The following is a 27,240-nucleotide window of genomic DNA, read 5'->3' as shown; positions in this document are numbered from 1 at the left end:
CGACAGGGCCCCCAGTATTGGGGTATCACACCGACAGGACCCCCAGTATTGGGGTATCACACCGACAGGACCCCCAGTATTCGGGTATCACACCGACAGGACCTCCAGGATTGGGGTATCACAGCGACAGGACAGCCAGTATTGGGGTATCAGACCGACAGGACCCCCAGTATTGGGGTATCACACCGACAGGATCCTCAGTATTGGGGAATCACACCGACAGGGCCCCCAGTATTGGGGTATCACACCGACAGGACCCTCAGTATTTGGGTATCACACCGACAGGACCCCCAGTTTTGGGGAATCACACCGACAAGGGCCCCCAGTATTGGGGTATCACACCGACAGGACCCTCAGTATTTGGGTATCACACCGACAGGACCCCCAGTATTGGGGTATCACCCCGACAGGACCCCCAGTATTGGGGTATCGCACCGACAGGACCCCAGTATTGGGGTATCACACCGACAGGGCCCCCAGTATTGGGGTATCACACCGACAGGACCCCCAGTATTGGGGTATCACACCGACAGGACCCCCAGTATTGGGGTATCACACCGACAGGAACCTCAGTATTGGGGTATCACACCGACAGGATAGCCAGTATTGGGGTATCACACCGACAGGATCCCCAGTATTGGGGTATCACACCGACAGGACCCCCAGTATTGGGGAATCACAGCGACAGGACCCCCAGTATTGGGGTATCAGACCGACAGGACCCCCAGTATTGGGGTATCACACCGACAGGACCCCCAGTATTGGGGTATCACAGCGACAGGACAGCCAGTATTGGGGTATCACACCGACAGGAACCCCAGTATTGGGGTATCACACCGACAGGACCCCCAGTATTGGGGTATCACACCGACAGGACCCCCAGTATTGGGGTATCACAGCGACAGGACAGCCAGTATTGGGGTATCACACCGACAGGAACCCCAGTATTGGGGTATCACACCGACAGGAACCCCAGTATTGGGGTATCAGACCGACAGGACCCCCAGTATTGGGGTATCACACGACAGGAGCCCCAGTATTGGGGTATCACATCGACAGGACCCCCAGTATTGGGGTATCACACCGACAGGACCCCCAATACTGGGGTATCACACCGACAGGAACCCCAGTATTAGGGTATCACACCGACAGGACCCCCAGTATTGGGTATCACACCGACAGGAACCCCAGTATTGGGGTATCACACCGACAGGACCCCCAGTATTGGGGTATCACACCGACAGGACAGCCAGTATTGGGGTATCACACCGACAGGACAGCCTGTATTGGGGTATCACACCGACAGGACCCTCAATATTGGGGTATCACACCGACAGGACCCCCAGTATTGGGGCATCACAGCGACAGCACCCCCAGTATTGGGGTATCACACCGACAGGACCCCCAGTATTGGGGTATTACACCGACAGGACCCCCAGTATTGGGGTATCACACCGACAGGACCACCAGTATTGGGGTATCACACCACCAGGACTCCCAGTATTAGGGTATCACACCGACAGGACCCCCAGTATTGGGACTCACACCGACAGGACTCCCAGTATTGGGGTATCACACCGACAGGGCCCCCAGTATTGGGGTATCACACTGACAGGACCCACAGTATTGGGGTATCACACCGACAGGACCCCCAGTATTGGGGTATCACACCGACAGGACCCCAGTATTGGGGTATCACAGCGACAGGACCCCCAGTATTGGGGTATCACACCGACAGGACCTCCAGTATTGGGGTATCACACCGACAGGACCTCCAGTATTGGGGTATCACACTGACAGGACCCCCAGTATTGGGTATCACACCGACAGGACTCCCAGTATTAGGGTATCACACCGACAGGACCCCCAGTATTGGGGGCTCACACCGACAGGACTCCCAGTATTGGGGTATCACACCGACACAACCCCCTGCACTGGGGAATCACACCGACAGGGCCCCCAGTATTTGGGTATCACACCGACAGGAGCCCCAGTATTGGGGTATCACACCGACAGGACCCACAGTATTGGGGTATCACATCGACAGGACCCCCAGTATTGGGGTATCACACCGACAGGCCCCCCAGTATTGGGGTATCACAGCGACAGGACCCCCAGTATTGGGGTATCACACCGACAGGGCCCCCAGTATCGGGGTATCACACCGACAGGACCCCCAGTATTGGGGTATCACACCGACAGGACCCCCAGTATTGGGGTATCACACCGACAGGACCCCCAGTATTGGGGTATCACACCGACAGGACCCCCAGTATAGGGGAATCACACCGACAGGGCCCCAGTATTGGGGTATCACACCGACAGGACCCCCAGTATTGGAGTATCGCACCGAAAGGGCCCCCAGTATTGGGGTATCACACCGACAGAACCGCCAGTATTGGGGTATCACACCGACAGGACCGCCAGTATTGGGGTATCACAACGACAGGACCTCCAGTATTGGGGTATCACACCGACATGACCACCAGTATTGGGGTATCACACTGACAGGACCCCCAGTATTGGGGTATCACACCGACAGGACCCCCAGTATTGTGGTATCACACCAACAGGAACCCCAGTATTGGGGTATCACAGTGACAGGACAGCCAGGATTGGGGGATCACACCGACAGGACCCCCAGTATTGGGGTATCACACCGACAGGACCCCCAGTATTGGGGAATCACACCGACAGGACCCCCAGTATTGGGGTATCACACCGACAGAACCGCCAGTATTGGGGTATCACACCGACAGGACCGCCAGTATTGGGAAATCACAGCGACAGGACCCCCAGTATTGGGGTATCAGACCGACAGGACCCCAAGTATTGGGGTATCACACCGACAGGACCCCCAGTATTGGGGTATCACAGCGACAGGACAGCCAGTATTGGGGTATCACACCGACAGGAACCCCAGTATTGGGGTATCAGACCGACAGGACCCCCAGTATTGGGGTATCACACCGACAGGACCCCCCAGTATTGGGGTATCACAGCGACAGGACAGCCAGTATTGGGGTATCACACCGACAGGAACCCCAGTATTGGGTATCAGACCGACAGGAACCCCAGTATTGGGGTATCAGACCGACAGGACCCCCAGTATTGGGGTATCAGACCGACAGGACCCCCAGTATTGGGGTATCACACCGACAGGAACCCCAGTATTGGGGTATCACATCGACAGGACCCCCAGTATTGGGGTATCACACCGACAGGACCCCCAATACTGGGGTATCACACCGACAGGAACCCCAGTATTAGGGTATCACACTGACAGGACCCCCAGTATTGGGGTATCACACCGACAGGAACCCCAGTATTGGGGTATCACACCAACAGGACCCCCAGTATTGGGGTATCACACCGACAGGACAGCCAGTATTGGGGTATCACACCGACAGGACAGCCTGTATTGGAGTATCACACCGACAGGACCCTCAGTATTGGGGTATCACACCGACAGGACCCCCAGTATTGGGGCATCACAGCGGCAGGACCCCCAGTATTGGGGTATCACACCGACAGGACCCCCAGTATTGGGGTATTACACCGACAGGACCCCCAGTATTGGGGTATCACACCGACAGGACCACCAGTATTGGTGTATCACACCACCAGGACTCCCAGTATTAGGGTATCACACCGACAGGACCCCCAGTATTGGGGTCTCACACCGACAGGACTCCCAGTATTGGGGTATCACACCGACAGGGCCCCCAGTATTGGGGTATCACACTGACAGGACCCGCAGTATTGGGGTATCACACCAACAGGACCCCCAGTATTGGGGTATCACACCGACAGGACCCCCAGTATTGGGGTATCACAGCGACAGGACCCCCAGTATTGGGGTATCACACCGACAGGACCCCCAGTATTGGGGTATCACACCGACAGAACCTCCAGTATTGGGGTATCACACTGACAGGACCCCCAGTATTGGGTATCACACCGACAGGACTCCCAGTATTAGGGTATCACACCGACAGGACCCGCAGTATTGGGGGCTCACACCGACAGAACTCCCAGTATTGGGGTATCACACCGACACAACCCCCTGCACTGGGGAATCACACCGACAGGGCCCCCAGTATTTGGGTATCACACCGACAGGAGCCCCAGTATTGGGGTATCACACCGACAGGACCCACAGTATTGGGGTATCACATCGACAGGACCCCCAGTATTGGGGTATCACACCGACAGGACCCCCAGTATAGGGGTATCACAGCGACAGGACCCCCAGTATTGGGGTATCACACCGACAGGGCCCCCAGTATCGGGGTATCACACCGACAGGACCCCCAGTATTGGGGTATCACACCGACAGGACCCCCAGTATTGGGGTATCACACCGACAGGACCCCCAGTATTGGGGTATCACACCGACAGGACCCCCAGTATTGGGGTATCACACCGACAGGACCCCCAGTATAGGGGAATCACACCGACAGGGCCCCAGTTTTGGGGTATCACACCGACAGGACCCCCAGTATTGGAGTATCGCACCGAAAGGACCCCCAGTATTGGGGTATCACACCGACAGAACCGCCAGTATTGGGGTATCACACCGACAGGACCGCCAGTATTGGGGTATCACAACGACAGGACCTCCAGTATTGGGGTATCACACTGACAGGACCCCCAGTATTGGGGTATCACACCAACAGGACCCCCAGTATTGTGGTATCACACCAACAGGACCCCCAGTATTGGAGTATCGCACCGAAAGGACCCCCAGTATTGGGGTATCACACCGACAGAACCGCCAGTATTGGGGTATCACACCGACAGGACCGCCAGTATTGGGGTATCACAACGACAGGACCTCCAGTATTGGGGTATCACACCGACAGGACCCCCAGTATTGGGGAGTCACAGCGACAGGACCCCCAGTATAGGGGAAACACACCGACAGGGCCCCAGTATTGGGGTATCACACCGACAGGACCCCCAGTATTGGAGTATCGCACCGAAAGGACCCCCAGTATTGGGGTATCACACCGACAGAACCGCCAGTATTGGGGTATCACACCGACAGGACCGCCAGTATTGGGGTATCACAACGACAGGACCTCCAGTATTGGGGTATCACACTGACAGGACCCCCAGTATTGGGGTATCACACCAACAGGACCCCCAGTATTGTGGTATCACACCAACAGGACCCCCAGTATTGGGGTATCACAGTGACAGGACAGCCAGGATTGGGGTATCACACCGACAGGACCCCCAGTATTGGGGTATCACACCGACAGGACCCCCAGTATTGGCGAATCACACCGACAGGACTCCCAGTATTAGGGTATCACACCGACAGGACCCGCAGTATTGGGGGCTCACACCGACAGAACTCCCAGTATTGGGGTATCACACCGACACAACCCCCTGCACTGGGGAATCACACCGACAGGGCCCCCAGTATTTGGGTATCACACCGACAGGAGCCCCAGTATTGGGGTATCACACCGACAGGACCCACAGTATTGGGGTATCACATCGACAGGACCCCCAGTATTGGGGTATCACACCGACAGGACCCCCAGTATAGGGGTATCACAGCGACAGGACCCCCAGTATTGGGGTATCACACCGACAGGGCCCCCAGTATCGGGGTATCACACCGACAGGACCCCCAGTATTGGGGTATCACACCGACAGGACCCCCAGTATTGGGGTATCACACCGACAGGACCCCCAGTATTGGGGTATCACACCGACAGGACCCCCAGTATTGGGGTATCACACCGACAGGACCCCCAGTATAGGGGAATCACACCGACAGGGCCCCAGTTTTGGGGTATCACACCGACAGGACCCCCAGTATTGGAGTATCGCACCGAAAGGACCCCCAGTATTGGGGTATCACACCGACAGAACCGCCAGTATTGGGGTATCACACCGACAGGACCGCCAGTATTGGGGTATCACAACGACAGGACCTCCAGTATTGGGGTATCACACTGACAGGACCCCCAGTATTGGGGTATCACACCAACAGGACCCCCAGTATTGTGGTATCACACCAACAGGACCCCCAGTATTGGAGTATCGCACCGAAAGGACCCCCAGTATTGGGGTATCACACCGACAGGACCCCCAGTATAGGGGAAACACACCGACAGGGCCCCAGTATTGGGGTATCACACCGACAGGACCCCCAGTATTGGAGTATCGCACCGAAAGGACCCCCAGTATTGGGGTATCACACCGACAGAACCGCCAGTATTGGGGTATCACACCGACAGGACCGCCAGTATTGGGGTATCACAACGACAGGACCTCCAGTATTGGGGTATCACACTGACAGGACCCCCAGTATTGGGGTATCACACCAACAGGACCCCCAGTATTGTGGTATCACACCAACAGGACCCCCAGTATTGGGGTATCACAGTGACAGGACAGCCAGGATTGGGGTATCACACCGACAGGACCCCCAGTATTGGGGTATCACACCGACAGGACCCCCAGTATTGGCGAATCACACCGACAGGACCCCCAGTATTGGGGTATCACACTGACAGAACCGCCAGTATTGGGGTATCACACCGACAGGACCACCAGTATTGGGGTATCGCACCGACAGGACCACCAGTATTGGGGTATCACAGCATCAGGACTCCCAGTATTGGGGTATCACACCGACAGGGCAGCCAGTATTGGGGTATCACAACGACAGGACCCCCAGTATTTGGGTATCACACCGACAGGGCCCCCAGTATTGGGGAATCACACCGACAGGACCCCCAGTATTGGGGTATCACACCGAGAAGACCCCCAGTATCGGGGTATCACACCGACAGGGCCCCCAGTATCGGGGTATCACACCGACAGGACCTCCAGTATTGGGGTATCACACCGACAGGACCCCCAGTGTCGGGGTATCACACCGACAGGACCCCCAGTATTGGGGTATCACACCGACAGGACCCCCATTATTGGGGAATCACACCGACAGGACCCCCAGTATTGGGGTATCACACCGACAGGACCCCCAGTATTAGGGAATCACACCGACAGGACCCCCAGTATTGGGGAATCACACCGACAGGACCCCCAGTATTGGGGTATCACACCGACAGGACAGCCAGTATTGGGGTAGCACACTGACAGGACCCCCAGTATTCGGGTATCACACCGACAGGAGCCCCAGTATTGGGGTATCACACCGACAGGACCCCCAGTGTCGGGGTATCACACCGACAGGACCCCCAGTATTGGGGTACCACACCGACAGGACCCCCAGTATCGGGCTATCACACAGACAGGAGCCCCAGTATTGGGGTAACACAGCGACAGGACCCCCATTATTGGGGTATCACACCGACAGGGCCCCCAGTATTGGGGTATCACAGTGACAGGACCCCCTGTATTGGGGTATTACACCGACAGGACCCCCAGTATCGGGGTATCACACCGACAGGACCCCCAGTATTGGGGAAACACACCGACAGGACCCCCAGTATTGGGGAATCACACCCACAGGACCCCCAGTATTGGGGTGTCACACCAACAGGACAGCCAGTATTGGGGTAGCACACTGACAGGACCCCCAGTATTCGGGTATCACACCGACAGGACCCCCAGTATTGGGGTATCACAGTGACAGGACAGCCAGTATGGGGTATCACACCGACAGGACCCCCAGTATTGGGGAATCACACCGACAGGACCCCCAGTATTGGGGTATCACACCGACAGAACCGCCAGTATTGGGGTATCACACCGACAGGACCGCCAGTGTTGGGGTGTCACACCGACAGGACCCCAGTATTGGGGTATCACACCAACAGGACCCCCAGTATTGGGGTATCACACCGACAGGACCTCCAGTGTTGGGGTATCACACCGACAGGAACTCCAGTATTGGGGAACCACACCGACAGGACCCCCAGTATTGGGGTATCACACCGACAGAACCGCCAGTGTTGGGGTATCACACCGACAGGACCGCCAGTATTGGGGTATCAGACCGACAGGACCCCCAGTATTGGGGTATCACACCGACAGAACCGCCAGTGTTGGGGTATCACACCGACAGGACCACCAGTATTGGGGTATCACACTGACAGGACCCCCAGTATTGGGGCATCACACCGACAGGACCCCCAGTATTGTGGTATGACACCGACAGGACCCCCAGTATTGGGGTATCACACCGACAGGGCAGCCAGTATTGGGGTATCACACCGACAGGACCCCCAGTATTGGGGTATCACACCGACAGGACCCCCAGTATTGGGATATCACACCGACAGGACCCCCAGTATTGGGTTATCACACCGACAGGACCCCCAGTATTGGGGTATTACACCAACAGGACCCCCAGTATTGGGGTATCAAACCGACAGGACCCCCAGTATTGGGGTATCACACCGACAGGACTCCCAGTATTGGGGAATTACACCGACAGGACCCCCAGTATTGGGGTATCACACAGACAGGGCCCCCAGTATTGGGGTATCACACTGACAGGACCCCCAGTATTGGGTATCACACCGACAGGACCCCCAGTATTGGGGTATCACACCGACAGGACCCCCAATATTGGGGTATCACACCAGCAGGATCCCCATTATTGGGGTATCACAGCGATAGGACCCCCAGTATTGGGGTATCAAACTGACAGGACCCCCAGTATTGGGGAGGCAGACCGACAGGACCCCCAGTATTGGGGTATCACTCCGACAGGACTCCCAGTATTGGGGTATCACAGCGACAGGAACCCCAGTGTTGGGGTATCACACTGACAGGACCCCCAGTATTGGGGAGACACACCGACAGGACCCCTAGTATTGGGGTATCACACCGACAGGACCCCCAGTATTGGGGTATCACACCGACAGGACCACCAGTATTGGGGTACCACACCGACAGGTCCCCCAGTATTGGGGTATCACACTGACAGGACCCCCAGTATTGGGGAATCACACCGACAGGACCCCCAGTATTGGGGAATCACACCGACAGGTCCCCCAGTATTGAGGTATCACACCGACAGGACCCCCGGTATTGGGGTATCACACCGACAGGACCCCCAGTATTGGGGTATCACACCGACAGTACCCCCAATATTGGGGAATCACACCGACAGGACCCCCAGTATTGGGGTATCACACCGACAGGACCCCCAGTATTGGGGTATCACACCGACAGGACAGCCAGTATTGGGGTATCACACCGACAGGACCCCCGGTATTGGGGTATCACACCGACAGGACCCCCAGTATTGGGGTGTCACACCGACAGGACCCCCGGTATTGGGGTATCACACCGACAGGACCCCCAGTATTGAGGAGTCACACCGACAGGACCCCCAGCATTGGGGTATCACACCGACAGGGCCCACAGTATTGGGGTATCACACCGACAGGGCCCCCAGTATTGGGGTTTCACACTGACAGGACCCCCAGTATTGGGGTATCACACCGACAGTACCTCCAGTATTGGGAAGTGACACCGACAGGACCCCCGGTATTGGGCTATCACACCGACAGGATCCCCAGTATTGGGGAATCACACCGACTGGACCCCTGGTATTGGGGAGTCACACCGACAGGACCCGCAATATTGGGGTATCACACCGACAGGACAGGGGCAATGTGCCATAGGATTCCCCAGGGTAGTGTAGGCCCTGAATTGGGGTCTGCTACCCGGGTAGAGTGGGCCTGAATTGGGGTCTGGTACCTGTAATGTATACACCTTTGAGAGGGGAACTATCTTTTAAAGCTCATGTATACTGCAGTACCGGCAGTGCCCACACCTGTATATAGCACTGAGTAGTAATCTGTACAGATCAGTTCCACTGTGAGCCACGTTGAGTAAACACCTGTTGTACCGTTTCTCCTGCAGTCTGTGTCTTATTATACCCGGACACAACATTGGCGACAAGGCAAGTTCGAACCTACCTGCAACTCTGCATCACCTCCCGGGGATTCGTTCCTGGAGATCAGTGGATTGGAGGTCAAGGCCAGAGACTCGGGCGTCGACCACGGGCAACCGCCCAGTCATCCAGCAGAGACTCGAGAATTGCGGGGGAGGCTGTCGAGAGCCAGGCTTGGCTTTCCAGTCGAGGCGGTCCAACGAAACGGGCTGGCAACAGGTAGTGCGCAGACCCTTCCCGGACAGCAGCGGGCTAGAGCCCGACCGAGCAGCACAGCAAAGGGCCGAGCAGCGTCGACAGGGGAGAGAGAGGGCAGAGCGCACAGGGCACAGCCGGTGTTCAGGGGCCGAGCAGCGTCGAAGAGGGAGAGAGAGAGAGGGCAGAGCGCACAGGGCGCAGCCGGTGTTCAGGGGCCGAGCAGCATCGGAGAGAGGGAGAGAGAGACGCACAGAAACCCGCAAGGCGCCGCCATTGCCACGAGGACCACCGAGAGCGGCGTTGGCAGCAGCGCAGGAGAAGCGCTCGAAACCTACAGGGCGCCGCCATTGCCACGAGAACCGCCGGGAGCGGCGTTGGAAGCAGCGGGGGAGGAAGGAAAGTGCGGGAGACGCCATTTTAAGTCATTGGGAGACGCCATTTTAAACCACACCCAAAATGCCGAAGAGTGGCAGTATCACCGCATTTGACAATGAAGTCGAAGATTGGACTACATATGTCGAACGAATAGAGGTATACTGCAAGGCAAATTAGGTGTCAGATGACAAGAAAGCGTCGGTATTGTTAAATTTAATGGGTGCAAAGACGTATGGTTTATTACGAAATCTAGTAACCCCAACGAAGCCAATGGAAAAGAGTTTTGAAGACATAGTAACGATACTACAGGAACATTTAAACCCCGCACCACTGCTGATAGCAGAAAGATTCAAGTTTCACAAACGGAACCAGCATAAGGATGAAAGCAATGCTGATTATTTAACAGAACTGCGCAAACTATCGAAACACTGCCAGTTTGGAGCAGGACTGGCAGATACCTTAAGGGACAAGTTTGTGTGTGGGCTTCAAAGTGAAGGAACCCAGAAACGGCTTTTATCTGAAAAGGACCTTACGCTGGAAAGGGCTTTCAGCATTGCGGTATCATAAAGCAGCAGCACGGGGCGCTGCAGAGATACAACAGAGACCGCAAGAATATGGCACAAACGAAATGTCATATGGAACAGAGAAGTGCTATCGCTGCGGCAGAACAACACACGACCAGAATGATTGCTGGTTCAAAGACAAAGTGTGCAGACAGTGTGGAAAAGTAGGACACATAGCACGAGTCTGCAGGTCGGGAAAGAAAACCAGCAATAAGAAACCTACCAAAGGAAAGTACAAGAAGGTACATAAGATGACAGAGAATAGTTCAGACGAACAAAAGAGTGATAACGACTCCGAAAGCAGGGAACTGAGTTGTCTGAAACTACATAATGTGATCACAACAGAGGATCACCGAACCATTTGGGTCACTCTCAACATAGCAGGAGTCCAGGTAAAGATGGAATTGGACACAGGATCAGCCCTAACAGTCATAAACCGACAGGACTACGAGCGGCTATTCTCACACATACCCTTGAGAGACACAAAAATTATTTTGAAGACGTACACGGGGCAAAAAGTCTACCCCAAAGGAAAAATAAGGGTGACCGTTATATATAACGGTAAGGAAACACCAAAACTAGACCTGTATGTATTGCAAGATGGAGGACCACCATTACTGGGACGTGAATGGATTCGGAAAATACAACTGGATTGGCATTCCATACAGGCACTGACTGTGGCTGACAAAAAGGATGACGACGTCACACCTGGGCGACTGTCAAAGATCCTAACTGACGTGAAAGAAGTGTTCCAGCAAGGACTCGGAACACGAAAAGGCATGACAGTGACGATTAAAATTGAAGAAAACGCAAGCCCAAAATTTTTTAAGGCCAGACCGGTACCTTATGCGATCCGCCCAGCCATCGAAGCAGAGCTGGAGAGTCTGGAACGTTCAGGTATACTGTCCAAGGTAGACTGGAGCGAGTGGGCTACACCCATCGTCCCTGTGATGAAAAAGTCATTGAGCAGCACGCCTGGGGAACCAAGGAAGGTTCGCATCTGTGGGGACTTTAAGGTAACAGTGAACCCGGTCCTTCACACCGTACAATATCCACTTCCGCGGATTGAAGATATTTTTGCCTCGCTATCTGGAGGGAAACGCTTCACTAAGATTGATCTGGCCCAGGCGTATCTGCAAATGGAGGTAGAAGAAACATCAAAAAAATACCTCACAATCAACACCCATAAAGGTCTCTACCAATACAACCGGCTGGTATTTGGGGTAGCATCAGCTCCGGCTATTTGGCAGAGGGCAATGGAACAAGTCCTGCAAGGGATCCCAGGGACCCAGTGCTATTTGGACGACATCCTGGTCACGGGCAAAAATGACAGTGATCACCTTGCCAACCTGGAGCAGGTGCTCACGAGATTGCAGGAATATGGGCTCCGAGCTAACCGCCCCAAATGCGAGTTTTTTAGAAAACAGATCTCGTATTGTGGCCACGTTATCGATAAAGAGGGGTTACATAAGTCCCCAGAGAAGATTGAGGCAGTAGTCAAGGCTCCAGCACCGGAAAATGTGTCACAACTGAGGTCGTTCTTCGGGCTGGTAAACTACTACCATAAGTTCTTGCCAAATTTGTCTACAATACTACACCCACTGAACACCCTACTGCAAACTAGGGTGCCATGGAAGTGGAGTGACGAATGTAGACGAGCTTTCCAGAAGAGCAAAACACTAATCACATCGAAAGAGGTATTGGCCCATTACAACCCGGCATTACCAATTCGGTTGGCATGTGATGCGTCACCCTACGGCATTGGAGCGGTGCTGTCGCACAAATTCTCGGACGGCTCAGAGAGGCCAATAGCCTTTGCATCACGATCACTAACCTCAGCCGAGCATAACTACGCCCAGATTGACAGGGAGGCCCTCAGCCTAGTGTGGGGAGTGAAAAAGTTCAATCACTATCTGCACGGGCAGAAATTCACCTTGCTGACTGATCACCAGCCTCTTGTCTCCATTTTTAATCCGAAGAAGGGCGTTCCGGTGATGACTGCGCAACGACTACAAAGATGGTCACTTTTTCTAGGGGCGCACCACTATGAGATTGAATATAAGGGCACGAAACAGCATGGAAATGCTGATGGGCTATCATGCCTGCCACTGCCTACTGCAGAGGAAGCACCAGCAGTGGATCATGTCGAAATATTCCATTCGACTATAGTTGAATACCTACCGGTAACTAACGCTTGTATCGAAAAGGAAACCCGAAATGACCCGACACTGTCTCGGGTATATGATTTGACGGTGAAGGGATGGCCAGCACATGGCGACTCACTGTTGCCAGCATTCTCGACAAGGAGAGAACAGCTGTCAGTGTGCCGGGGGACCTTGATGTGTGGATCCCGAGTGGTAATTCCACCCAAGTTAAGGGATAGAGTGCTCAATGAGCTTCATGAGGGTCATCTGGGAGGGGTGAAAATGAAAAGCCTTGCCAGAGCTTATGTGTGGTGGCCGGGAATCGATAAACAAATCGAGGACCTGACCAAGAGCTGCTCAGGATGCCAGAAAGTCCAAAATGCACCACCACAGGCCCCTCTACACCCATGGGAGTGGCCCTCATCTCCATGGCAACGGGTGCATATTGATTTTGCTGGTCCATTCATGGACCCAATGTTTTTAATAGCCGTGGATGCGCACTCGAAATGGCCTGAGGTCATCAAAATGTCCTCCACCACCACGGAGAAAACTATTGCAGTCCTATGGACCATTTTTGCCAGGAATGGCTTGCCAGAACAGATTTGCTCCGACAACGGACCACAGTTTGTGTCCGAAGAGTTCCGGAGGTTTATGAAAAAGAATGGGGTAAGGCATTACACATCCGCCCCGTATCATCCAGCCACAAATGGATTGGCTGAGAGGTTCGCACAAACCTTTAAGAAGGCAATAAAGGCTATGTACAATGACAACATTCCGCTGCAGCACAAGGTGGACAATTTCCTGTCCGTCTACCGGAATGCGACACATGCAGTCACCAACCAGGCCCCAGCCATGATGTTCTTTAACCGAAGGTTAAGATCTCGCCTGGATTTGCTCAGACCAAACATACGAAGAGATGTTGAGAGTAAGCAATTCCAGCACATCCATGAGAAGCCAACAAGGAGCTTCAATGTAGGGCAACCAGTCTTGGCCCGCGGCTACCGAACAGATAAATGGCAGCCAGGAATGATATGCACACGGCAGGGCCCACCAATGTACACAGTGGACGTTGGGGAGAGCATCGTGAGACGCCATGCTGACCAGATCCTAGAGTCACAGGAACAAGTCAACCCCATGCCTTGCCCATACGTACCTGGTGATGAACCCGACGTACAGGTAGCATCTACCCCAGAAACAGTAGCATCGGAAGCTGATGAACCAACCGACGACAGGGGGCCAGAATCGCCTCCGCACCAAGAGCAAGACACTCGGGAAAGGCGCTATCCAGAAAGGATCAGGAAGCCTCCCCAAAGACTGAATATATATATAGACTATTTTCAGCTGATGTTGCATGTTAAAAGTGTTAATTGTAATTAGTTTGATATTTAATTGTTAAATGAGTGTTATGGTACTGTTAATCTAAAAGGGGAGGAATTGTAATGTATATACCTTGAAGAGGGGAACTGTGGCGGTACCACCGGTTTAACTTACCTGTTGGGGCCGTTGCCCCTTTAACTTACCTGTTGGGGCCGTTGCCCCTTTAAGATGCACCCTAACGTGTTGACGTCACATCACGTACGACGTGACGTGCGTGCGGTGGCCGCTAGCCCGACTCAGCCTTCCATGACGGCCGCCAGCACAGCCTGGCCTACCGCGACTTCGGCCTCAACGGCCAGCCTCTATGCCGGGGAGATGCACTGACGTCACGACACGATCACGTGACGCCCAAAGCGCGGGAACACACAGCAGAGTGTGATGACATCATCACGCTCCTCACAGGACTGCGAGCTCGGTCCTCGTGGAGTCCCCGCTGGGACAAGACCTATACCACGGTGCTCCTACAGTCAGCCATCTTACCTGCCATCTTACCTGATGTAATTAGTCTGTTCCTGTAATTAAACAACTTGTTAATAGTTCGTCGAAGTCAAACTCTCTTATTTAGTGGCGATCTACACGAACCGCTACAGAACTATCTTTTACAGCTCATGTATACCGGCAGTGACCACACCTGTATATAGCACTGAGTAGTAATCTGTACAGATCAGTTCCACTGTGAGCCACGTTGAATAAACACCTGTTGTACCATTTCTCCTGCAGTCTGTGTCTTATTATACCCGGACACAACAGTACCCGGGTAGAGTGGGCCCTGAATTGGGTCTGGTACCTGGGTAGAGTGGGCCCTGAATTGGGGCCTGGTACCTGTAATGTATGTACCTTTAAGGGGAGAACTACTTTTTACAGCTCCTGTATACTGTAGTACCGGCAGTGACCACACCTGTATATAAACCCTGAGTAGGGATCTGTACAGTTAGTTTCTAGAGTAACCCTCATTCAGTAAACACCTGTTGAATCGTTCCCTGCAGTCTCGTGTCTAGTTATTGAAGGACACACCATATCAAGATACACGGATCTAACATTGGCGACGAGAAGATTCAAACCTACCTGCAACTCTGCATCACCTCCCAGGGATTCGCTCCTGGAGAACAGTGAAAGAAGAAGGCCGAGTCCAGAAGCACCGGCGTCGACCACGGGAAACCCCCCAGTCATCCAGCGGAGATTTGAGCATCGCAGGGGAGGCTGTCGAGAGCCAGGCTTGGTTCTCCGGTCACGGTGGTCCAGCGAAACGGGCTGGCAACAGGTACTGCGCAGACCCTTCCCGGACAGCGGCGGCTAGAGCCGACCGATGGCACAGGAAAAGGCCGAGCAGCGTCGACGGGGGAAAGAGAGAGGGTAGAGCGCACAGGGCGCAGCCGGTGTTCAGGACCGAGCGGCGTCAACGAGAGGGAGCAGAGCGCAGCCGGTGTTCAAGGGCCGAGCAGCGTCAACGGGAGAGAGAGGCGCGCAGGAAAATGCGCGGAGCGCAGCCGGTGTTCAAGGGCCGAGCAGCGTCAACGGGAGAGAGAGGCGCGCAGGAAAATGCGCAGAGAGCAGCCGGTGTTCAAGGGCCGAGCAGCGTCAGCGGGGAAGAAAGGAAAGCGCGGGAGGCGCCATTTTAAGCCGCAGCGGGGAAGAAGGGAGAGCGCGGGAGACGCCATTTTGAGCCAGTCTAACCACACCCAGGGATGCCGAAGAGTGGCAGTGTCACAGCGTTCGACAATGAAGTCGAAGATTGGACGACATATGTCGAACGCATAGAAGTGTACTGCAAGGCGAATGAAGTGTCAGATGACAGGAAAGCGCTGGTATTGTTGAATTCCATGGGTGCAAAAACGTATGGCTTACTGCAAAACCTAGTAACCCCAGAGAAGCCAGTGGAAAAGGATTTTGAAAACATAGTGTCAATCCTACAGGACCACTTAAACCCCACACCGCTGCTGATAGCAGAAAGGTTTAAGTTTCACAAAAGGAACCAGCATAAAGATGAAAGTAATGCTGAGTATTTAATGGAACTGCGCAAGCTATCGAAACACTGCCAGTTTGGAACGGGACTAGCAGATACTTTAAGGGACAAGTTTGTGTGTGGGCTTCAAAGTGAAGGAACCCAGAAACGGCTTCTATCAGAAAAGGATCTTACGCTGGACAAGGCTTTCAGCATGGCAGTATCACACGAAGCAGCAGCACGGGGCGCGGCAGAGATACAACGGAGACCGCAAGAATATGGCACAAATGAAATGTCATACGGAACAGTGAAGTGCTTTCACTGCGGCAGAACAACACACGACCATAATGATTGCTGGTTTAAGGACAAAGTGTGCAGACAGTGTGGAAAAGTAGGACACATAGCAAGAGTCTGCAGGTCGGGAAAGAAATCCAGCAGCAAGAAATCTCCACAGGAGAAGTACAAGAAGGTACATAAGGTGACGGAGAGTAGTTCAGACGAACAGAAAAGTGATACAGACTCCGGAAGCAAGGAGCTGGGCTGTCTGAAACTACATAATGTGATCAAAACGGAGAATCACCAAATTATCTGGGTCACGCTCAAGATAGCCGGAGTCCAAGTGAAAATGGAATTGGACACAGGATCAGCCCTAACAGTCATAAACCGAAGGGACTACAAGCGGCTATTCTCACATATACCCTTGAGAGATACAGAGATTGTCTTGAAGACGCACATGGGGCAAAAAGTCTACCCCAAAGGAAAAATAAGGGTGAACGTTATATATAACGGCAAGGAAACACCAAAAATGGACCTATATGTATTGCCAGATGGAGGACCACCACTACTAGGACGTGAATGGATCCGGAAGATACAGCTAGATTGGCATTCCATACAAGCACTGACTGTAGATGCCAAAAAGGATGACGACGTCACACCTGATGACTGTCAAAAATGCTAACTGACGCACAAGAAGTGTTCCAGGAGGGACTCGGAACACTGAAAGGCATAACAGCGATGATCAAAGTAGAGGAAAATGCAAGCCCAAAGTTTTTAAGGCCAGACCTTATGCGATCTGCCCAGCCGTCGAAGCAGAGCTGGAAGGTTTGGAACGTTCAGGAGTACTGTCCAAAGTGGACTGGAGCGAGTGGGCTACACCCATCGTTCCTGTAATGAAGAGGTCGTTGAGTAATATGCCTGGGGAACCAAAGAAGGTTCGCATCTGTGGGGACTTTAAGGTGACAGTGAACCCGGTCCTTCACATTGTACAATATCCGCTTCCGCGGATTGAAGATATTTTTGCCTCGCTATCTGGAGGGAAACGCTTCACTAAGATTGATCTGGCCCAGGCGTACCTGCAAATTGAGGTAGAAGAAGCCTCGAAACAGTACCTCACGATCAACACTCATAAAGGTCTCTACCAATACAACCGGCTGGTGTTCGGGGTAGCATCAGCTCCGGCTATTTGGCAAAGGGCAATGGATCAAGTCCTGCAAGGGATTCCAGGGACCCAGTGTTATTTGGACGACATCCTGGTCACGGGCGAAAATGATAGTGATCACCTCACCAACCTGGAGCAGGTGCTCACTAGATTGAAGGAATATGGGCTCCGAGCTAATCGCCACAAATGCGAGTTTTTCCAGAAGCAGATCTCGTATTGTGGCCACGTTATTGATAAAGAGGGGTTACATAAGTCACCTGAAAAGATTGAGGCAGTAGTCAAGGCTCCAGCACCGGAAAATGTGTCACAACTGAGGTCGTTCCTCGGGCTGGTGAACTACTACCATAAGTTCTTGCCGAATTTGTCTACAGTACTACACCCACTGAACACCCTACTGCAAACAGGGGTGCCATGAAAGTGGAATGACGAATCTAAATGAGCTTTCCAGAAGTGCAAAGAATTGATCACATCAAAAGAGGTGTTGGCTCATTTCAACCCAGCACCACCAATTCGGTTGGCGTGTGATGCATCACCCTATGGCATTGGAGCGGTGCTGTCACACAAATTCCCGGACGGCTCGGAGAGGCCAGTACCCTTTGCGTCTCGGTCACTAACCTCAGCCGAGCGTAACTACGCCCAGAGTGAAAAAGTTCAACCATTATCTGCACGGGCAGAAGTTCACCTTGCTGACTGACCACCAACCACTTGTCTCCATCTTTAATCCAAAGAAGGGCGTTCCGGTGATGACTGCGCAACGGCTACAAAGATGGTCCCTTTTTCTAGGGGCGAACCAATATGAAATCGAGTATAAGGGCACGAAACAGCATGGAAACGCTGATGGGCTATCACGCCTGCCACTGCCTACTGTGGAGGAAGCACCAGCAGTGGACCCTGTCGAAATATTTCATTCGACTATAATTGAACGCTTGCCAGTAACTAACGCTGGTATAGAGAAGGAGACCCGAAATGACCCGACACTGTCTCGGGTATATGACTTGACGGTGAAGGGATGGCCAACACATGGCGACTCACTGTTGCCAGCATTCTCATCCAGAAGAGAACAGCTGTCAGTATGCCAGGGGACAGTGATGTGTGGATCCCGAGTGGTAATTCCACCCAAGTTAAGGGAGAGAATGCTAAATGAGCTTCACGAAGGCCATCTGGGAGGGGTGAAAATGAAAAGCCTTGCTAGGGCTTATGTGTGGTGGCCGGGGATCGATCAGCAAATCGAGGACCTGACAAAGAGCTGCTCAGGATGCCAGAAGGTCCAAAATGCACCACCACAGGCCCCTCTACACCCATGGGAGTGGCCCTCATCTCCATGGCAACGGGTGCATATTGATTTTGCTGGTCCATTCGTGGACTCAATGTTTTTAATAGCCGTGGATGCGCACTCGAAATGGCCTGAGGTGATCAAAATGTCCTCCACCACCACGGAGAAAACTATTGCAGTCCTACGGACCATATTTGCCAGGAACGGCTTGCCAGAGCAGATTTGCTCTGATAACGGACCACAGTTTGTGTCCGAAGAGTTTCGAAGATTTATGAAAAGGAATGGGGTAAGGCATTACACCTCCGCTCCATGTAATGATATCAGCAAATAGAGATGGTATTTGCCTGTTCGATTATGATGCCTTAATTGCATGTATTGATTGCTTGTGCCTTACCAGCAGAGGTCATGTGACCGAGACAAGCAAGGCAGTTTAGTTTAGTTTCGGTTTCGTTCTAGATGCATCACAGCATCGTGTCTCCTGTAAAAGCTGTATAAAAGAGTTGAACAGACTTTAGATTAAAACTCATTCTCTTTCATAAATGTCTCATCATTGAACCCACAAAGAAATCAATACATGGTGTCAGAAGTGGGATTGAAAGAGATGAAGAGAAAACATCTGAAGTTAAATCAGCTCTCCACAAATTAGCAAGCCAAAAGAGAACATCGTTGCTTACCATTGGAGAATAGCTAACGAAGTGAAAAAATGGAAGGTTTACACCCACCGGCGACGCTTCAGTTGACAGGTAATGTGGCTGAAAATTGGAGAAGGTTCAAACAACGTGTGGGGTTGTATTTATCAGCAATCGGAGCTGACGAGAAAAGTAATAAAAGGAAATCGTCACTGTTCTTACATGTCGTGGGTGATGAAGCGCTGGAGGTGTATAATAACTTCACATTCGCTGCTAATGGAGACAAAATGAAGCTAGATAAAATAATGGAACAGTTTGAGGCCTACTGCATACCTAAACGTAACGTGACGTTTGAGAGGCACAGATTTTTCACATGTGTTCAGAAAACGGGTGAGACTATTGATCAGTATGTGACTGAACTGAGAAACAGAAGCAAATCGTGTGAATTTGGGGGACTGACAGACTCGCTGATAAAAGACAGACTGGTGTGTGGTATTCCAGATAATGGTCTAAGGGAAAGACTGCTAAGAAAGCAAGATCTAGACCTGGGAAAAGCCATAGCACTGTGTAGGGCTACAGAGACTGTGAAGTTGCAGGCAAAGGAGCTGTTCAGTGACAATAGCTGCAACGTGGATGCAGTGAGAAAGAACGGATACAAACCATTTGACAAAACGAGCGCCAATGTGAAAAAAGAGGCGTGGCCAGCGAACGAAAATGAAAGGGACAATCGAAAGTCATGTAGTCGATGCGGTACACAGCATCCACCAAAAAAGTGTCCAGCATATGGTAAAAAATGCAATAGTTGCAACAAAAACAACCATTATGCCCGTTGCTGCAAGAACCAAGCGCAACAAAGCAAGGTCCATACAGTAGATGAGAACGAGATAGAGGAGTTCTATGTAGATGTTGTGTCTGAAAACAAAAAAGAAGAAAGAGACTGGATGTTGACACTAAAAGTGAATGACATACACATTCCATTTAAATTGGATACTGGAGCACAAGTTAATGTGATATCAGAGACTGATTTAAAAAAAATTAGACCCAGACCAAAGATACATGGAATAAAAGTGAAAGTGACAGGATACACAGGTACTGATATACCAGTGAAAGGAAGATGCATTGTCAAAGTAACACACAAGGACAGAGAGCACACGCTAGCATTAATCGTGGTGCCAAAGGATGTGCAAGCCATACTAGGTTTAAAAGCCTGAGAGAGACTGAGCCTGGTAAAGAGAGTCCTCGTTGTGGAAAGCGAAGGAGAGACAGTCTATGATGAACTGAATGTTGCATACACACCGGGTAAGCTGATGTATACAGCAGACACGTTGTCCAGAGCTGTTGACCCAGGAGAGCCCGCAAACACAGTGAAAAGACTGAAGTACAAGGCAAAAGACAGTGGAACTGACTTCTACCAAAGCATGCTTGTATACCGCACAACGCCGCTCGAGTGTGGTATGTCACCAGCCCAACTCCTGATGGGACGTCGGCTAAGGTCAAACCTACCCATCCCGGAGAACCTCCTGAAAACAAAAGACGGGAGAAAGTGAGGAAGTTCAAAGAACAACAGAAAGAAAAGCAAAAGTACTACTATGACAGAGGAACACAAAACCTACCTGAACTCCACACTGGTGACCAAGTAAGGTTGAAAGACAAAACAAACACATGGACTCAGAAGGGAACTGTCCTGAGTGAAGTTCAACCAAGATCATACACCATTCAGACAGATGAGGGTATTGTTCTGAGAAGAAATTGTCGAGATCTTCTCATGGGACCAGCCACAGCAGGTCAAGAGACTGATACTGTTGAACAACCTTATCACACAGCTGAGAACACATCATCTGAGGCAACAACTCAGATTCAAGGACAATCAATCAGAAAATCCTCAAGACACGTGAAGCCTCCTGAGAGACTCATTGAGCAAATTTAAGGACTATTGTTATAGAAGGAAGTAATGTTATCTTATTCTTTCTTCAAGTTCTAGTGTATTGACATATTTCATGTGAACACACAAAGCAAGGTTAAAAAACCTTGATCATGATAATGATAATGTAAGTTCATTAAGTGTTACAGTTAAAATGCAGATTAATACAAAGAAAACATGTTGTTAGTTAAAAGTAAAATACTTTTGTTTTAAGAAAAGGAGATGTAATGATATCAGCAAATAGAGATGGTATTTGCCTGTTCGATTATGATGCCTTAATTGCATGTATTGATTGCTTGTGCCTAAACAGCAGAGGTCATGTGACCGAGACAAGCAAGGCAGTTTAGTTTAATTTCGGTTTCGTTCTAGATGCATCACAGCATCGTGTCTCCTGTAAAAGCTGTATAAAAGAGTTGAACAGACTTTAGATTAAAACTCATTCTCTTTCATAAATGTCTCATCATTGAACCCACAAAGAAATCAATACACCCCGTATCATCCAGCCACAAATGGATTGGCTGAGAGGTTCGTACAAACCTTTAAAAAAGCAGTAAGGGCCATGTGTGATGACGACATTCCACTGCAGCATAAGGTGGACAATTTCCTGTTAGCCTACAGAAATGCGACACATGCAGTCACCAACCAGACCCCGGCCATGATGTTCTTTAACCGAAGGTTGAGATCTCGTCTGGATTTGCTCAGACCAAATGTACGAAGAGATGTTGAGAATAAGCAATTCCAGCACATCAATGAGAAGCCGACAAGGAGCTTCAATGTAGGGCAACCAGTCTTGGCCCGCGACTACCGAACAGAGAAATGGCAACCAGGAACGATATGCACACGGCAGGGGCCACTAATGTACACAGTGGATGTTGGGGAGAACATTGTGAGATGCCATGTTGACCAGATCCTAGAGTCACAGGAACGAGTCAACCCCATGTCTCGCCCATACGTACCTGGTGATGAACCCGACGTACAGGTAGCATCTACCCCAGAAACAGTAGCATCGGAAGCGGATGAACCAACCGACGACAGGGGGCCAGAATCGCCTCCGCACCAAGAGCAAGACACTCAGGAAAGGCGCTATCCAGAAAGGATCAGGAAGCCTCCCCAAAGACTGAATATATAAATAGACTATTTTCAGTTAATGTTGCATGTTAAAAGTGTTAATTGTAATTAGTTGATATTTAATTGTTAAATGAATGTTATGGTACTGTTAATCTAAAAGGGGAGGAATTGTAATGTATGTACCTTTAAGGGGAGAACTACTTTTTACAGCTCCTGTATACTGTAGTACCGGCAGTGACCACACCTGTATATAAACCCTGAGTAGGGATCTGTAAAGTTAGTTTCTAGAGTAACCTTCATTCAGTAAACACCTGTTGAATCGTTCCCTGCAGTCTTATTGTCTAATTATTGAAAGACACAACATCAAGATACACGGATCTAACAGTACCCATGTAGAGTGGGCCTGAATTGGGGTCTGGTACCCAGGAAGAGTGGGCCCTGAATTGGGGCCTGGTACCTGGGTAGAGTGGCCTGAATTGGGGTCTGGTACCCGGGTGGACTGGGCCCTGAATTGGGGTCTGGTACCCAGGAAGAGTGGGCCTGAATTGGGGTCTGGTACCCAGTTAGAGTGGGTCTGAATTGGGGTTCGGTACCCAGGTATAGTGGGCCCTGAATTGGGGTCTGGTACCTGGGTAGAGTGGGCCTGAATTGGGGTTCGGTACCCGGGTAGAGTGGGCCTGAATTGGGGTCTGGTTCCCGGGTAGAGTGGGCCTGAACTGGGGCCAGGGGCTTGGGTACAGCAGGTGCAGAGTTGGGGCCCAGTTACCTCCCAGTCCTGTCGGCCTGAAGGCTGAACTTCGCGCTGTTTTGGACGAGCTGTTCTCCCAGTGAATATTTCAGGGACGTCTCGACCTCCAGACTGGGATCAACCTGAGGGAAGTAAATGAACACAGATTACATCATCGGGCAAAGTGCATCACACTTTACTTCAGCCCCTGTATTCCCAGCCCAGGAACCCCCACAGCCCCTGCATTCCCAGCCCAGGAACCCCGCGCAGCCCATGCAATCCCAGCCCAGGAACCCCCGCAGCTCCTGCATTCCCGGCCCAGGAACCCCCGCAGCCCCTGTATTCCCAGCCCAGGAGCCCCCACAGCCCCTGCATTCCCAGCCCAGGAACCCCCACAGCCCCTGCATTCCCAGCCCAGGAACCCCCGCAGTCCATGCAATCCCAGCCCAGGAACCCCCGCAGCTCCTGCATTCCCGGCCCAGGAACCCCCGCAGCCCCTGCATTCCCAGCCCAGGAACCCCCACAGCCCCTGCATTCCCAGCCCAGGAATCCCCACAGCCCCTGCATTCCCAGCCCAGGAACCCCCCGCAGCCCATGCAATCCCAGCCCAGGAACCCCCGCAGCTCCTGCATTCCCGGCCCAGGAACCCCCGCAGCCCCTGTATTCCCAGCCCAGGAGCCCCCGCAGCCCCTGCATTCCCAGCCCAGGAACCCCCACAGCCCCTGCATTCCCAGCCCAGGAACCCCCGCAGTCCATGCATTCCCAGCCCAGGAATCCCCACAGCCCCTGCATTCCCAGTCAAGGAACCCCCCTCAGCCCCTGCATTCCCAGCCCAGGAACCCCCGCAGTTCCTGCATTCCCAGCCCAGGAGTTCTGTCCCCCTCTATGAAAGGGGTCCCGGTGGAGGGACTCCCTCTTTAAAAGGGGTCCCTGATGGAAAGACTCCCTCTTTAAAAGGGGTCTCTGATGGAAAGACTCCCTCTTTAAAAGGGTCCCTGATGGAGAGACTCCCTCTTTAAAAGGGGTCCTGATGGAGAGACTCCCTCTTTAAAAGGGGTCCCTGATGGAGAGACTCCCTCTTTAAAAGGGGTCCTGATGGAGAGACTCCCTCTTTAAAAGGGGTCCCTGATGGAAAGACTCCCTCTTTAAAAGGGGTCCCTGATGGAAAGACTCCCTCTTTAAAAGGGGTCTCTGATGGAAAGACTCCCTCTTTAAAAGGGGTCTCTGATGGAGAGACTCCCTCTTTAAAAGGGGTCCCTGATGGAGAGACTCCCTCTTTAAAAGGGGTCCCCGATGGAGAGACTCCCTCTTTAAAAGGGGTCCCTGATGGAGAGACTTTCTCTTTACTAGGGGTCCCTGATGGAGAGTCTCCCTCTTTAAAAGGGGTCTTTGAGGGCAAGGCCCACCTCCAGGATACTTTGGGGCTTCTTTCCTGCTTCAAGGACATTTTACTGCCCCCACCCCACCCAGCCGCACACCCGCTCCCCCCGGGTGTCCCCTGGATCTGAATACCCTGACGTTCTGGGAGAAGCCGGGCCAGACCCCCGACCCCACCCGCTGTTCCTCACCTTCCCCTTCAGCTGTGTGTAGACGATGGATCTCTGCCCGTTGAAGACCACGGTGGGGGGCTGGGATAAGAGCACGGCCTCCAGGCCGGGGGGCAGGTCCCAGCTGATGGTCAGGTCTGTCACGGCCGGTTGGAGAGCAAACTTCAAACTCTGCAGCACCTGCAAGAAAGAAAGACTTTCATTTATACAGTGCCCTTCGCCTCAGGACGTCCCAAAGCACTTTATGGCCAATGAGGTACTTCCTTTGAAGTGTGGTCACTGTTGTAATGTAGGAAACGCAGAAGCCCATTTACACACAGCACGGGAACGGTAGCATGGTGGTAATGTCACTGGGCTAGTAACCCAGTGGCCTAGACTAATAATCCAAAGACGTGAGTTCAAATCCAGCCACGGCAGCTGGGGAATTTAAATTCAGTTAATTAAATAAATCTGGAATTCAAAAGCTAGTATCAGTAATGGTGACCATGAAACTATCGGATTGTCGTAAAACCCCACCTGGTTCACTAAGTCCTCCTCACCAACATCTGGGGACTTGTGCCAACATTGGGAGAGCTGTCCCACAGACCAGTCAAGCAGCAGCCTGACATAGTCATACTCACAGAATCATACCTTTCAGCCAATGTCCCAAACTCCTCCATCACCATCCCTGGGTATGTCCTGTCCCACTGGCAGGACAGGCCCACCAGCACAGTGGTATACAGTCAGTAAGGAGTGGCCCTGGGAGTCCTCAACATTGACTCCGGACCCCACGAAGTCTCATGGCTTCAGGCCAAGCATGGGCAAGGAAACTTCCTGCTGAATCCCACCTACCGCCCTCCCTCAGCTGATGAATCAGTGCTCCTCCATGTTGAACACCACTTGGAAAAAGCACTGAGGGCACAGAATATACTCCGGGTGGGGGACTTCAATGTCCATCACCAAGAGTGGCTCGGTGGCACCACTACTGACCGAGCTGGCTGAGTTCTGAAGGACACAGCTGCCAGTCTGGGCCTGCGACAGGTGTTGAAAACACCAACACGAGGGGAGAAACCTACTTAACCTCGTCCTCACCAATCTACCTGTTGCAGATGCATCTATCTATGACAGTATTGGTAGCAGTGACCACCGCAGAGTCATCGGGGAGACGAATGACACCCTCCATCGTGTTGTGTGGCACTATCACAGTGCTAAATGGGATAGATCTAGCAGCTCAAAACTGGGCATCCATGAGGCGCTGTGGGGCGTCAGCACAATTGTATTCCATCACAATCTGTAACCTCATGGCCTGGTATATCCCTCACACTACCATTAACATAAATGTAAGAAGTCGCACAACACCAGGTTATAGTCCAACAGCTTTATTTGAAATCACAAGCTTTCGGAGCACTGCTCCTTCGTCAGGTGAAGTGGAGAAATGCATAAAGACACAGCTTATATAGTCAGAGAATCATGTCAGATGTTTACAGGTAACCTTTCCAACTGCCATTTATCACACCTCGGCAGAGAGATAATCACAGCAGTCAAAGGTGTGAATGGTGTCCAAACAGGTCAGTCAGGAAAACATTACATCAAAGAACAATGAGGTGGGGTCACAAGGGGTCAAATATTGCAGATGCTGGGGTATTTGCTCCACAGGGTTTCTTTTTTCTGTTCCATCAATTTAAAAACGAACTGCTTTTTTTATGATCAGCCATGATTGCATTGAATGGCGGAGCAGCCTCGAGGGGCCGAATGGCCTACTCCTGCTCCTATCTTCTATGTTTCTATGTTTAAAACAAGCATCTTCTTGCTCCGCAGTCGATCTCTGGAAGCTCTTTGAATCGGAAGAGTTCTCTCCAGTTGGTGCTCTCACAATCCTGTGTTGGTTCACCTGCTGTCGTTCCTCAGTCCCTGTTTACTCTCAGCTGAGAGTAAACAGGGACTGAGGAACGACAGCAGGTGAACCAACACAGGATTGTGAGAGCACCAACTGGAGAGAACTCTTCCGATTCAAAGAGCTTCCAGAGATCGACTGGGGGAAAAGATCTCCCGGTGAATGATGGTGTGATTGAGGAAGGTGCTCAGCTCGAAGTGAACAGGGATTGTAGACTGAGGAACAACAGTAGGTGAACCAACACAGGATTGTGAGAGCACCAACCGGAGA

General features: G+C 52.0%; 1 protein-coding gene across 3 annotated transcripts in view; it reads right to left on the bottom strand.

Moving 5' to 3' along the window:
- LOC147121742 (von Willebrand factor A domain-containing protein 5A-like) overlaps nt 1-27,240 on the bottom strand; it is a 273,727-nt gene that overhangs the window by 31,540 nt on the left and 214,947 nt on the right. For all 3 annotated transcript variants that reach the window (XM_085982208.1, XM_085982206.1, XM_085982207.1), the window contains exons 12-13: nt 25,119-25,277; nt 23,590-23,693 (exon numbers count right to left, since the gene is read on the bottom strand). In XM_085982208.1, the coding sequence (XP_085838334.1) occupies nt 23,590-23,693; nt 25,119-25,277 (263 nt within the window). The remainder of the gene's footprint in view (nt 1-23,589; nt 23,694-25,118; nt 25,278-27,240) is intronic.

This window comes from Somniosus microcephalus, chromosome 3 (genome assembly GCF_052327205.1).
Source record: "Somniosus microcephalus isolate GS21.2 chromosome 3, FLI_Smic_1.0, whole genome shotgun sequence".
Lineage (NCBI taxonomy): Eukaryota > Metazoa > Chordata > Chondrichthyes > Squaliformes > Somniosidae > Somniosus > Somniosus microcephalus.
Note: the sequence above shows the minus strand (reverse complement) of the source record. Positions and strands in the feature narration are given on the sequence as shown.